The sequence below is a fragment of the Kogia breviceps genome, chromosome 2 (genome assembly GCF_026419965.1).
Source record: "Kogia breviceps isolate mKogBre1 chromosome 2, mKogBre1 haplotype 1, whole genome shotgun sequence".
Taxonomy (NCBI): domain Eukaryota; kingdom Metazoa; phylum Chordata; class Mammalia; order Artiodactyla; family Physeteridae; genus Kogia; species Kogia breviceps.
In genome coordinates this window covers 618,265-630,614 of record NC_081311.1, presented here as the reverse complement: position 1 = coordinate 630,614, position 12,350 = coordinate 618,265, and the positions used below count along the sequence as shown (strand labels likewise).

Genomic DNA, 12,350 nt, shown 5'->3' with positions numbered 1-12,350 from the left:
GCACCAGGCTTACTCTAGGAGAAAAGCACTGGTTTCTGGGTAGACCTCCCCTCCATGGCCCGGGAGGCCCCACAGCCAGGTACCTGCGTGCAGGAGCCAGCTGCTCCGCCACCCTGCCCGGCAGGAGTCTGGGGGAGAAAGAGGCTGTCCCTCAGCCTGCAAGGATCTGCAGGGCACGGTCAAGCTCACGCTCTGGCGGTGACTCGGAGGCTGGCCCCGTCCCCCGGGACGGGCATGCCAGCCCAGCGGGAGGCGGAGGAGAGCCCGGCCCCGCCTGGGCCCTGGCGTTGCTGTCCCGGAGACCTGGGTCTTTAGGACGCGGTCCTTGGGGAGAGGCTGTCAATGACAGCTGGGTGATCTGCTGATGGTGACCATCCATATGCTTACGGCTTACTTTGTTCTATCAGCCACTGAGAGAGGAACGTCGAAATCTACAGCTATAATTGTGGCTGTATCTAACTTTTTGCTTCTTGAATTTTGAAGCTCTGCTGTTAAGTGTATACACATTTAAGATTTTTACGTGTTCTTGCTGACTGAGCCCTTTTATCATCGTGAAATGTCTCTCTACCTCTGATCCCACATCCTGGGAGCTTTACTACAGCCCCACAGCGTTCTTGCAACCGGTGCTGCAGAGGCCATCTTTCCCCCTCCTTTTACTTTTCACCTGTGTCTTTGTATTTGAAGAGTGTCTCTTGAAAATGGCTTCGAGGTGGGTCTTCCTTTTTGGGTCCCGTGGGATAAATTCTGGACTTTAACTGGAGCGTTGGTCCATTTACATTTCATAGATCTGTTGATGTGGTTGGGTTAAATCTTCTGTTTTGCTATTTGTTTTCCTTCTGTCCCATATGTTCGTTCTTTCTTTCCTCCCCTCTTTTGGATTAATTGAATTATTTTAGTATTCCATTTTATCTTCTCCATTGGATGTCTAGGTATAATTCCTCTATTGTTTCTGTAGTACTTGCTCTAGAGACTGCAACATACATTCCTAACTAATCACAGTCTACGGTGAATTAATACTTTATCACTTCACAGACAGTGTAAGAACTCTCGATATACCCCTATCTCTCCCATTCCCATCCTTTGTGTTATCACTGTCATACATTTTACTTCCACATTTGTTAATAATCCCGCAATACAATGCATTTTTGTTTGAAACAGGCGTATGTCTTTTAAAGAATTTAAGAACCGAAGGGGGAAAAACCTTTTATGTTCAGCCACACAGTCACCACTCGGGGAGTTCTTCACTACTTCCTGAACCGAGTTTCCCTCTGGTATCATCTTCCTTCAGGCTGAAGAATTTCCTTTAGCATTTCTTCTTCTGTGGGTCTTTTGGGAATGGATTCTCTGCGTTTTAATTAATCGAAAATGGCTTGATTTTGCCTTCATTTTTCAAAGGCTATTTTTGGTGTATATAGAATTCTAGATCGACAGGGTTTTTTCTTTTTTACCACTTAGGATGGTTTACATTGTTCCTGTTGAGAACTCGCCTCTCATCCCTGTTTCCCTGTGTGTAATGCATCCTTTTCCCCTTCCAACTTCCTTCCAGGGTTTTCTTGTCACCTTGGTCTCCAGCGACTTGACTACAATAAAAATAGGTGTGGTTTCCCTCGTGTACATCCTGCTTGGAGTTCATTGAAAATCTTGGATCTCTGGGTTGATATTTTTAATTCAATTTGAAACAATTTCAGCTATTACATTTTCGAATATACATATTCCCACCTCGCCCTCTGGCCTCTGGCCTTCTGAGGCCCCACCTGCACTTGTGCCGTCCCACAGGCACCGCTCCTCTGCTTTTCAGGCCTGTCTCCCTGTGCTTCAGTTTCCATAGTGTGCTGACCTGCGTTCAGAGTTACTGATCACTTCTCCAGTGTTCAAATGTCAAGCTCTCCCAGTGATATTTCCATGTCAGAGACTGTACTTGTCATTTCTAGAATTTCCACTTAGTTCTTTAATTAGAGTTTCCATTTCTTTGTTGGAATTCACCACCTGTAATTTGCCCATTAAAATCCTTTCTTTCCTTTCTCGTACTTACAATAACTGTTTTAAATCCATCGTCTGCTAATTCCAACGTCTGTGTCATGTCTGAGTCGGCTGACTGCTTTTTCTCTTGGTGTGGGCCACAGTTTCTTGTTTTTCCACATGCCTGGTGATGTTTGCTGTTATGCTGGGCACTGGGCGGGGGCGGGGGTGGAGGGCTGTTCTGCTGAGAGTGTGGATGGTGTCGCCTTCCTTTAAAGGAAGGTGGGGTTTCATTCTGGCAGGCAGTGAATTCACCTGTGGCTCATCCTTATCCTACTGCGATTTGGACTAGGCGCCTTAGGGCAAGTCTCGCGTGGCCCTTAGAGCCCAGCCCCTAAGGCGTGGTCTTCCTGATTGCCCCGGCGGTGCAGCGAGGGCTCCCTGACTCTCCTGGGTCAGCACAGGGCCTCTGGCATCTCTGTCACCTGCTTCCTGCCAGGCCCGCGAGATCTGGCCTTCTCTGTCCAGGAACCTGCCCGTCTTGCATCCTGTGGAGTCCAGAGGCCCCAGCAGCCCCAGGGTTTGGTCTCTGTCTCCCGCGAGCATTTCTTCTGGCTGGGCTCCAGCTCCCGGTGCTTCAGTTTGGGCAGCGCCCCGCGCCCCCAGGCAGAGCGCGAGGGTGCATGTGGGGCTCACTTCTGATGGCCTCTTCTTGCAAGAAGCGCCGGCTTGGGTCATCTGTTGGCCAATGTCTGGAAGCAGTTGTTTCATGTATTTTGTCAAGTTTATCCATTGTGTGTCATGGCCAGACTGGTAGAAAAAGTGACTTTTAAGTTCACATAAAAACCCAACAGTGATGATTATGTTAAATAAAAGTGCTAAGCAAAGTGGAAAGGTAATCTCTGTTGGTCTGTTTTAGGGATCTACATGAAATTCCTTATTAATATATATTCCTTTACATTAATAGTATAAATATGAAACTGATTCTGGTAATTACACACTCAGAGGTGAGAATACTAATTGATTAGTAACTGCACTATTTTTTTTTTTTTTTGCGGTACGCGGGCCTCTCACCGCTGTGGCCTCTCCCGTTGCGGAGCACAGGCTCCACACGTTCAGGCTCGGCGGCCGTGGCTCACGGGCCCAGCCGCTCCGCGGCACGTGGGATCTTCCCAGACCGGGGCACGAACCCGTGTCCCCTGCATCGGCAGGCGGACTCTCAACCGCTGCGCCACCAGGGAAGCCCTAACTGCACTATTTTTCACCAAGACCTGAAAACTATTTTCACTATTACTGTGAAATGCTATCATAAAAATTACTCTGTCACCAATTCCACACGGAGTTTCTTTACATAACTTGCAAAATAGAAAAAGTCAGCATAAAAATTTGAAATATGTAAAAAATATTTTTTTAAAAGGTGAACCGTCTGCAGTCCACATGCCACGTGGCCGAAGTTGACCGTGGATCCTGCTGACCGGGGACAGGGTCTGAGGCTCTGAGGGGCCGGCAAGGCCGCTGTGCAGTCGGCATCCCCTAGAGAGTCAAGGGCCACTCACCTCTGCCTGTCCAGCCTCCTCGCGCCCAGCTCCAGGCCTGGACACAGCTGGTCCTCAGGGTGGCTGAAAAACGGGGCAGGTCCACAGTCAAACCCGGGTAGGGGGTGACCCCACTGAGAGTAGTGACACCGATCACCACTAGAGGGCAGCAACAGTCTACAATTGAGTTCTCAAAGGTCTTGAGGCGAAAACCAAACTTTTACATAGTCTTGTATGACCTCCCCTTTCCCTATTACCATATGTAAACATTTATGTTTTTAGCCTATTTTATTATAAGAATTGCTGTTTTAAAATAAAAGTCAATTTAAGAATCACTGAGGAGAGAACGGCGAAGCTGGGGCACACACCCGTCACCGCAGCAGGCATCCTGCCACCCTGTCCCCTGACAAGCTCTGCTGCGCCCGCAAGGAGTAGTGAAAGCAGCCTTAACTCCGTTACAGGACGACAAGGCAGCAGCCCTCACATGCCGACTCTTTCTCTATGAATGTAGTCTTTTTCTTTCTTTTAAAATCAACCTTTTAATTTTTATCCAAGTGGTACCTCCCACATGGTTAAGAAGAACTCCCCTACCCAGGTCCCAGCTCTGTTCCCAAGAGGGAAGGACTCCTAGGTCTTCAGCTCCGTCTTCTGGCAGGTTTATGCTTTCCTCCAAAACACTGGCTTCTATCTTGATTGCCCAATTTATGAATTTTAACCATTACCTATAGAAGTCCCTTTTCCCAACTTATGAATATAGCTGGTCCCAGCATTACTTTTAATTCCCTTATTTATTATCTTTGTACCTCAGAATATCTGGTGGACCCTCAACAAGTGAGGGTCCACTTCTCAGATGAGGGTCTCACGCCACCTGTCCTCTTCCCCCTTCCCGCTGCTAAAGTATGTTATCTGTGCTTTTACTTTACTTTTGTACTGTCAAAATTGGTAACATTGATATTTTATTAGGTAACCACAAATAAGTCTTCTTTGTCAAAATGCTAATCCTAACAGTGGAATATCAATAAACACCATGATAATGTCTGTGTTTTTCACTGAAGAGGCAAGCTATTACCTTTGTTATCTCCTGGCATTTCCAACTAGCTTTTCTCCCTCCCTCCTTTACCACAACACCTGCAAACTCTCCACAACACTGGGTCCTCCTTTGGCCCTGCCTGCACCCCCAGGGCCCTCCCCTACATCCTTGCTGAGGAGGCTCTCTCAGCGAGCAGCGCAGCTCGGCACCTTTTCTGGATTGCATCTCCATTTCCAGCATCCAGCATCTTTCTCTTTTCTGGGTTACTCCCTTGTTTTTCTGGAGTGTATCCTCAATTAACTTTCTAAAAACAGGTGTGTGACAAATACATTTTCTAGGTCCTCATCTGTTTAAAAGTAGCTTTCTTTACCGGGATACTTGAAAGTTTGGGTGAGTTAGAATTGCATGTTGAAAACTACTGCCACTTAGAACGTTCCACTTTCTTTTAGCTTCTAGTGAGAAGACGGTTGGTTTCTGAGAAGACTGTTGCGTTTCTATTTCCTTCTTCTTTTTCTTTTCTTCTAAATGCTGTAGGATAGTCTTCGTATCTGCCGTGACCTGATGATCCCATGACGTATCTGGATGTGAGTGTCTCTGCATTCTTCTCGCCGGTCATTTAGTGGGAGGGTCAGTCACGACATGGCGTTCTCTGCTCAGGGAAGCTCCTGCGTTTCACTCCTTTCTTAAGAACGCTTTCTTCCCTCTTTCTGGAATTCCAATAGTTGGGTTTAGGACCTCCTATTGTTTCATCTGGCTTTTCTGTCACATTTCCTGTGTGTCCTTCTTCATATATTTTCTGCACCATTTCCTCACACTTTATCTTCTAGCCCTTCACTGACTTTATTTTCAACTTCAGAAATTACCTTTTTAATTTTGAAGAGATCTTTAGTCCTTTTCCTTTTGATTCTCATTCCTTTTCCACAACACTACGTTTTAACCTTTAAATGCTGCATCTTCTCAAATACCTTGGAGGTTCTTTTTATTATTTTCAAAATATTTCTTCTGATCATCATGTAATCTGTTCTGTGGAATGAATTACAGAAACCTCAGCTACAGCTACAGTCAGGCCAGGCCTGTCAGGGAGGTCCCACGTCCGCCAGGCACCGCAATTACCCCAAACAGGAAGGGGCCGCGCCTACATCTCGGATAGGAAGGTGCCTCTACTTACTGTCCGCAGGAGGAAGAAATCTTCACTCCATCCCCGACAGCCCAGCCAATCAGAGACCGGCGCAGACAGCCAACAGGAAGCCGTGGTATTTTGGACCCCCAACTCCCCCAGTGGACTCTGGGTATCACAGCCCCTCCTGACTCCCCCTTTCTCCTAGAAAAGCAAGATCCCCCTCCTTGTTTTCCAGATTTCCTGTGGTCCACCAAAGTTTGCATTTCCCTAATTGAAATTCCTCTGCTATTCCTGAACGAACCTGCCTTCCCTGGTGAGACAGCTGGACATTATATTATAAAAGCTGACAGTTTCATCCAGAGTAACTTTCCCTATTTCTTCTCGTTGGTCTTCTCTTCAGAGCTGAGGGCATTCTCAAAAATCTGAGGAACCTCAGTTCACACTGGAGAGTGTGTATAAGATGCAGGTGGGGAGCTCGGAATGGCTTATCTGCTGACGGGCAGTTTTACAGTTGTTGCTGGAGACCAGTGTCTGGTGGGGACCCCTGTGCTAAGGACCAGAGGCTTCCGGGAAGCAGCCCGAGTCCCTGCTTGGTGTCAGATGTCCTGCCGGGGGGCCGGGTGTTCCGTGCGCTATCGCTGCGCCTTCTCCGTCTCCGCAGGCTGGGCACCTGAGCCGGCTGCCCCCTGGCTGTCACGGAGCCCTCGGCCCCCACCTGCTACAAGGTGAGGCCAGGGCAGGACGTTCGAAAGCCTTTCAGAAGCAAAGTCCTTCTCAGGACGGATTGTTGAGCAAAAGCCACCTCTGTTTTGGAGGAAAGGCAGTCACGAGGGAAAGGCCATTGCGGGGGTGGGTGCAGTGAGACATGCTGGGCTGGCCTGGGGGCTGCATCCAGCCTCTGCTTCAGCTGCCTTGGTTTCCACAGGGAAACTTCCGGACACGCACCCAGCTGCCTGGGCTCCAGTCTCCGCTCCGCCTCCGCCTGCTGGGTGGCCTCCGGCGAGGACCTCAGCCTCTGCCTACCTTGGTTTCCTTGCTCCCAGTGCGGGCACCGCAGCCCCTGCCCGGGAGCCGCTGCAGGGACAGATGAGGTGAGGGTGGGGCCTCCACGGGAGCTCTGAGCAGCCTGTGGCCTTGGCTGCATGCGAGGCGGGTGACCACAGCTCGGGTCGTGGTCACTTATCAGCCCCCAAACACCCACGGGGGTGTTCCACGCAGGCCCCAGAGCAGCCTCTGGGATGTGGCGGCCGCGCTCCCGCACCTGGCCCCGGGATCCTGACCGAGAGAGGCTCACGCCTCCACTCCCATCACCCAGAGGCAGGAGGCCAGGCCTCCTTGGATCTGGCCTCGAGCGGTCAGCTTGGCTGTGCGGCCACGATGGGTGTCTTCCTGGCCTGGGGGCCGGGATCCCGTAATAGAAGGAAGGCAAAGGGAAGCCTCAAGGGAAACAGTCTTTACAGCAGAAATACAACAGAAACGAATTTAAAACAGCCTCCTGTTCAGGAAGAGGGAAGGATCAGGAGGCCTGATCACTGATGAGCTGAATGGGGCCCGGGGCACAGGGCTAAGTGGCCTGGAGCGTCTGCGGCCGTCCTGGGGGCCCCGGAGAGCCAGCGCCAGCAGCGCTCAGGCGGAGAGAAGCCAGTGGCAGGCGGATATTTTCCTTTCACTGAAATCACCCTTCAATTACTTCCGAATTTACTTGGCCTCCTAAGTTGCCTGCTCAGAACTACTCTCAACAAAGCTGCCTGCGTGTGGGGAGCGGCCGACGGTTGAGCCTTGAGGCCCTTTCCGCCTCTGTGGCCCCGTCACGCCCACAGCTGGCGAGGCTCGGGGGGCCTCGAGATCCTGCTGAACACGCTCTCGAGGCGCCGCAGCTGAGGCGTTGCCCCGGCCGGCGCGGGGCTGCCGGGGCAGCTACAGGGCCGAGCGGGTGAGGCTGCGGGCCCCGCCTGGTGGGCTCGGAGGAGGCAGCGCGCCCCAGGGCCACAGGTCGGACGCTGGGGTGACTCACGGACTGAAGGCCTGCAGGTGCTTGACGCCTGTCTGGATGGCCTTCTGCGAGCAGGCCATGGTGGCCTCGTGGTCCCGGGCCACGTAGGTGAAGTGGGCCAGCCGCGTCAGGGTCTGCAGCTCCACAAGGGGGTCCGACCAGCTGCACTCCGAGGCCATCTTCACCAGCTGCCGGTGGCGGGGGGAGGGGCGTCTGTGAGTGGGGGGCGTCTCTGCTGCCAGCTCACGGCTGACATCACGCGGACGGGCCCAGTGGTCACCCGGCCTAGGCTGAGTCACCTGCGAGGTTCAGGTTCCAGCTGCCAACTGCGGCCAAGCCTGGGTGAGGCTGGTGGGGCGGGGACAATTGTCCCGGTGTCCACGCTGCGTTCCTGCCACAAGGGCAGCCCTGCCCTCTGACGAGCCAGGAGACCAGACTCAGGGGCCCTGAGGGGACCGCTCGGCTCTGTTGGGAGCGCTGTGCTGGGAGCGTGGCAGGGCCGCTGGCCACCTGGGGCTCCTTGTCTCGACAGCGGGATTCGAATAAGCGCCTCGAGTCGGGGAGCCTTGTCGGGGCGCAGCCCCTGGAATGCCTACCAGGCGCCTAGTGACACCCACGCGGGCCAAGGGGGAGGACGGTGGCGTCTGGGGGGAGGTGCCAGCTGTGGGGTGGGGGAAGCGGCAGCTACCTGAGCCGGGGGGGGCACGGTGAAGTCCATGAGGCCCAGCCCGTTGCAGGAGCACATCTCCAGAGCAACGAGGACTCTGGTCAGCGAGTTGGTGTCCTCGTTGGCGCTCTGGTGGGAGGCAAGTGCAGAGGGCCCGTCACCCCGGGCGCTGGAGGGTCTGGGCTACTCGGGAAGTGACCCTGTGAAACACCAGCTCTGTGGCAGCGACCGGAGCTATTTGTGTCGACGTTTGTCTCCCAGTGACCTCTTCACGTAACAAAGAGGAGTAGGCGCCGGAGCCCCTAAGGTGGCCCGGCGGCTGGCTGACCCGGCCAGAGGCGGAGGGCCGGTGGCCAGGCACAGCGGCTGGCCCTCTGCCTGGAGGCCCCTCCCCTGCTCCTGCTCCAACCCGGTGCTCACTCCTGGCAGGCTCCGATGCCCCTCCCCGATGGTCCCCACCTTGCCAGCCTCACTTCCCACCTGAGCCACGTATCCTGGCTCCAGCTGGGCCCCAGGGAACCCCCCACTGGCCTCCATCCACGGCCCACGTCTGCAGGAGCAGACGCCGTGGGGCTGGCCCTGCCCCCTCCCCTCGGGGTCCCTGGTTGCTCTCCTGCCCCCTCACCCCGGCGGCCCGGCATTCACAGCTCAGGTGGCCCTTGGGGCCCTGCCAGGGAGGTGCCCCCCTCTGGCCCAGATGCACCTCCAGATAAAGCCACAGCGAGGTGTCCCCGAGGGTGGACAGCACCCCCAGAGGCCCGGCAGCTCTTGGTGGACAGTTAGAACTGTGGCCAGTCGGCTGGAGGAACGAGGGCATGTTCCAGCGGCCAGGCAGGCAGAGCAGGCCTCGTGCCCCATCTCCCGGGGCTCGGCCTCGGCAAGGACAGAGCCTCCTGAAGGGAAGCACTCCTTCCGCAGCCCCACCGCCCTGTCCCCCAGGCTGCTCGCCCTCCGTGGGGAAGACCAGAGGGGGCGCCCCCCGGCCCGCACCTGCTCGTCCGTGCCCAGGCGCGGCCCGATCTGCTGCTGCAGGAGCTGCTTGGCCTTCACCCACGTGGCGATGAGCTGCTGCCGGGCGCTGACGGGCACCGCCTCCTCAGGCGCCGTCCCGTTGGTCAGGTTCAGGGCGAACTCGCAGACCTGAAACGGAGGTGTCCTTCTTCATGACACCTGAATCCAAACAGGGAACCCGAGCCAAGACCCAAAGCTACAAAAACAAGCAGACGTGGCTCTTGGTCCAGAAGGGAAGGTGGCCCAAACACGCGCTAGTCCTGGGGCTGAGGCACAGCCTCAGGAGGGAGGAGCCACTGCTCTCGGTGACACATGGGGCAGCCGCAGGCTCTGCACGTCCCTCAAACTCACTACAGAACTCACTTTCCCTCACGTTCACTAGGAACGGGTGATGGGTCATCAGACGCTCGCCAACACCCATCAACATCCCTCCTCCTTGACTGGGATGTGACCTCCGCACAGTCCACGTCACCGGGAGATGCAATCAGGGGACAAACGGCCCCACTCGGTCACCATGGAACCGTCCGTACCCCTGGTCTGGGCACCTTTTATTTGGTGTTGCGGCTTTCCTGCTCTGAACTGGCACTGGTCCTATTTTTCTGGCCTTCTGTCCACATTTTTCTGAGCTCTGGGCCTTGCAGGGATGTCCCCACCACTGACACCCAGGTGTCCTCGTCTTGTTTCCTTGCTTTTAGAGAAAGCGTGTCCCCCACCCTGCGCCCCATTTCCGGGCAGGTGAGAATGCCTGCAGCTTCCCTTCCTCAGCGGCTCTCCCACTGACGCCTGCACTGACCGGGGTCGGCCACCCCCCGGCTCCGATGCCACCCGCGGGCGCGGCACCTCCACTGCGGTCCTGACTTCAGAGGCGGCCTCGGGGTCCAGCGGCGTATGAAGTGGGTGTGGGCGTGCTTGTCTTCTAGACTTCTCTGGCGTCGGGGCTGGGATCCAGGTGATGGTCAGGCCTCGCGCCAGGGTGCTGCAGAGCGTCGCCAGCAGCACCAAGTCTCTGGAAGAGAAGCGTGTACGGGCCAGGCCATCCCAGGGAGGAAGCCGTGGTGACGGGGCTGCCTGCGGCGGAGGCCGTCCTCCACCGGGCGGCCTTCACACCTGGGAGACACCTGTGCCATGTGGGCTGGACTCCTCAGGGAGTCCTGCGAGGCCTGGACAGAAAGGCCCACCTGGCCACCGTGCCCGCTGCTGGGCCGTCCAGCAGGCCCTCCACTGGGCGACGGATGGAGTGGGCTTGGACCAGAGCCTCCCTGCTTCTTCCTGAAACGTCTCAGCACTAAAACATTTAAAACTGTCAAACGCGGTCCGACCTGTGTCTATGACAGAGACACGGACACCCGCCTAGAAAGAGAGGTGCTCTCGCGACCCCTACGGTCCTGGGGACCCTGCCCGGGCCTCGCGCCAGAGGAGAGGTGAGGGCACCGGCAGGCCCGTCCTCCATGGCTGCTCCGTCCCGTTCGCAGTGTAAAAATCCCCACGTGCACATGTAGCTGCGTCCTGACTCACACAAGTCTTTCTGCTTCAGGATCTGGCGAAAACTTTTAAATTTGAGTGTTTAGACTAAAAGCCCAACCAACAAAAAACACAAAGAGGGCTTCAAAAAGTCATCCTCGTTAGGTAAAGGTCTGGCCTGACTCGATGCTTTCACATTTCTAACTTCAGGTAGTGAAAACATCGGTCTCTCATGAGTTCACACCACCTGGATGTGAAAACTCTCGGACACTGATTTTCAAGCCGCCCCAAATCAGACCAAGGTCGGTTTCCACCCCTGTTCCTACGAGACTCGGGCCTCAGCCAACCTCCCTCAGAATCGCGCTGTCTGAAACAAGAGTGTGAGAGGCTGGGAATCCGCGTGCGGCCCGAGGGCGCCTGAGCACCTCATCGATCTCCACCCGTTGCGTGCGGCTTAGAGAGGGCGAGCACCTCGCTCGGGGCGCCCGGCCAGCGCACGGAGGCCCTGTCACTGCTAGGCCCTGGCGAGGGCGGCCCCGCACGCCCCACCCCACAGCTCCCGGCCGCATCCCGGGGTCTCCGGCCAGGGCAGGATGGGGCCCTCTTGGGGAGCCAGGGCGCACACACCGACCGCCAGCCTCACCCACCCGCTGTGGCCCACGGCCTTGGTGATGCCCAGGAGGTGGTACAGGGCGCCCACGAGCTCCCTCTGACGCCCGGCCGTGATGAGGTGCTGGTTGTGATTCAGGACACAGGCCACGGCGTTCTGCACGAGCCACGGCTCCTGTATCTTCTGCCCGATGTCGGCCGAGCGCAGCCAGCTGTTCATGGCGTACTGCGACAGGCCCTCTATCCAGGTCCTACAGAAGGCGTGCGTCAGGCTCTCCCCGGGATCCAGACCCTTCCCAAACCGGCACGAAGACACCAGTGTGAAGCCGTCCCTAGAGCCCAGGGGTCAGCAAGGTGCCCCGCTGGGGGCTGCCTGGCTCCTCCCACCTCCACCCCATCCGCCTGGCTCTCCCGCCTCCAACCCATCCGCCTGGCTCTCCCGCCTCCCTGCTGGATGCCCCTCACTCAGCCCCTCCCTGGCCGAGGACGGACCCCTAGCCGAGGCTTGCAGGCCGCCAGCCCACCTCTGCACCTGCCTGTGCCAGTCTCCCCGGCCCATCGCATACAGGCTGCCCTCCTCCGTCCACAGGGACGCGTGGGACCTGCTGGCCGCAGACCAGCGCCTGGCAAGCCCTTTCTCTAAAGGGCCAGACAGTTAGTGCCCCGGGCTTCGACAGCTACACGGTGCCTCTGTTGTGTGCTTTTCGCTATTTAACTTCACAAACTTCAAAACCACTGTTAGCTCGTGGGCTGTACAAAAGCGGAGGTCAGGTGTGGCCTGGGCCCTCCTCCAGGCGTGGGGAGCCCGGCCCCAGATGGGAGCGGCGGCGGCCCCTGGGCAAGGCCCCGGGCTGCGCTCTCACAGGCGACTTAAAACCGCAAGACAAACCCCATCTGCACAAAACCAGGGCCCTCCTTCCTGTGCCTCTCGTGGGCATAGGGAGACCGGCGGCGTCCCCGACCCC

The 12,350-nt window shown here is 56.2% G+C and overlaps 1 protein-coding gene across 1 annotated transcript in view; it reads right to left on the bottom strand.

Annotated features, from left to right (window-relative positions):
* The window catches only part of CFAP46 (cilia and flagella associated protein 46), an 88,365-nt gene that overhangs the window by 49,469 nt on the left and 26,546 nt on the right, over positions 1-12,350 (bottom strand). Inside the window, exons 18-22 of the mRNA XM_067023764.1 lie at positions 11,424-11,636; positions 10,156-10,321; positions 9,295-9,444; positions 8,326-8,433; positions 7,659-7,825 (exon numbers count right to left, since the gene is read on the bottom strand). Coding sequence (XP_066879865.1) covers positions 7,659-7,825; positions 8,326-8,433; positions 9,295-9,444; positions 10,156-10,321; positions 11,424-11,636 — 804 coding nt within the window. The remainder of the gene's footprint in view (positions 1-7,658; positions 7,826-8,325; positions 8,434-9,294; positions 9,445-10,155; positions 10,322-11,423; positions 11,637-12,350) is intronic.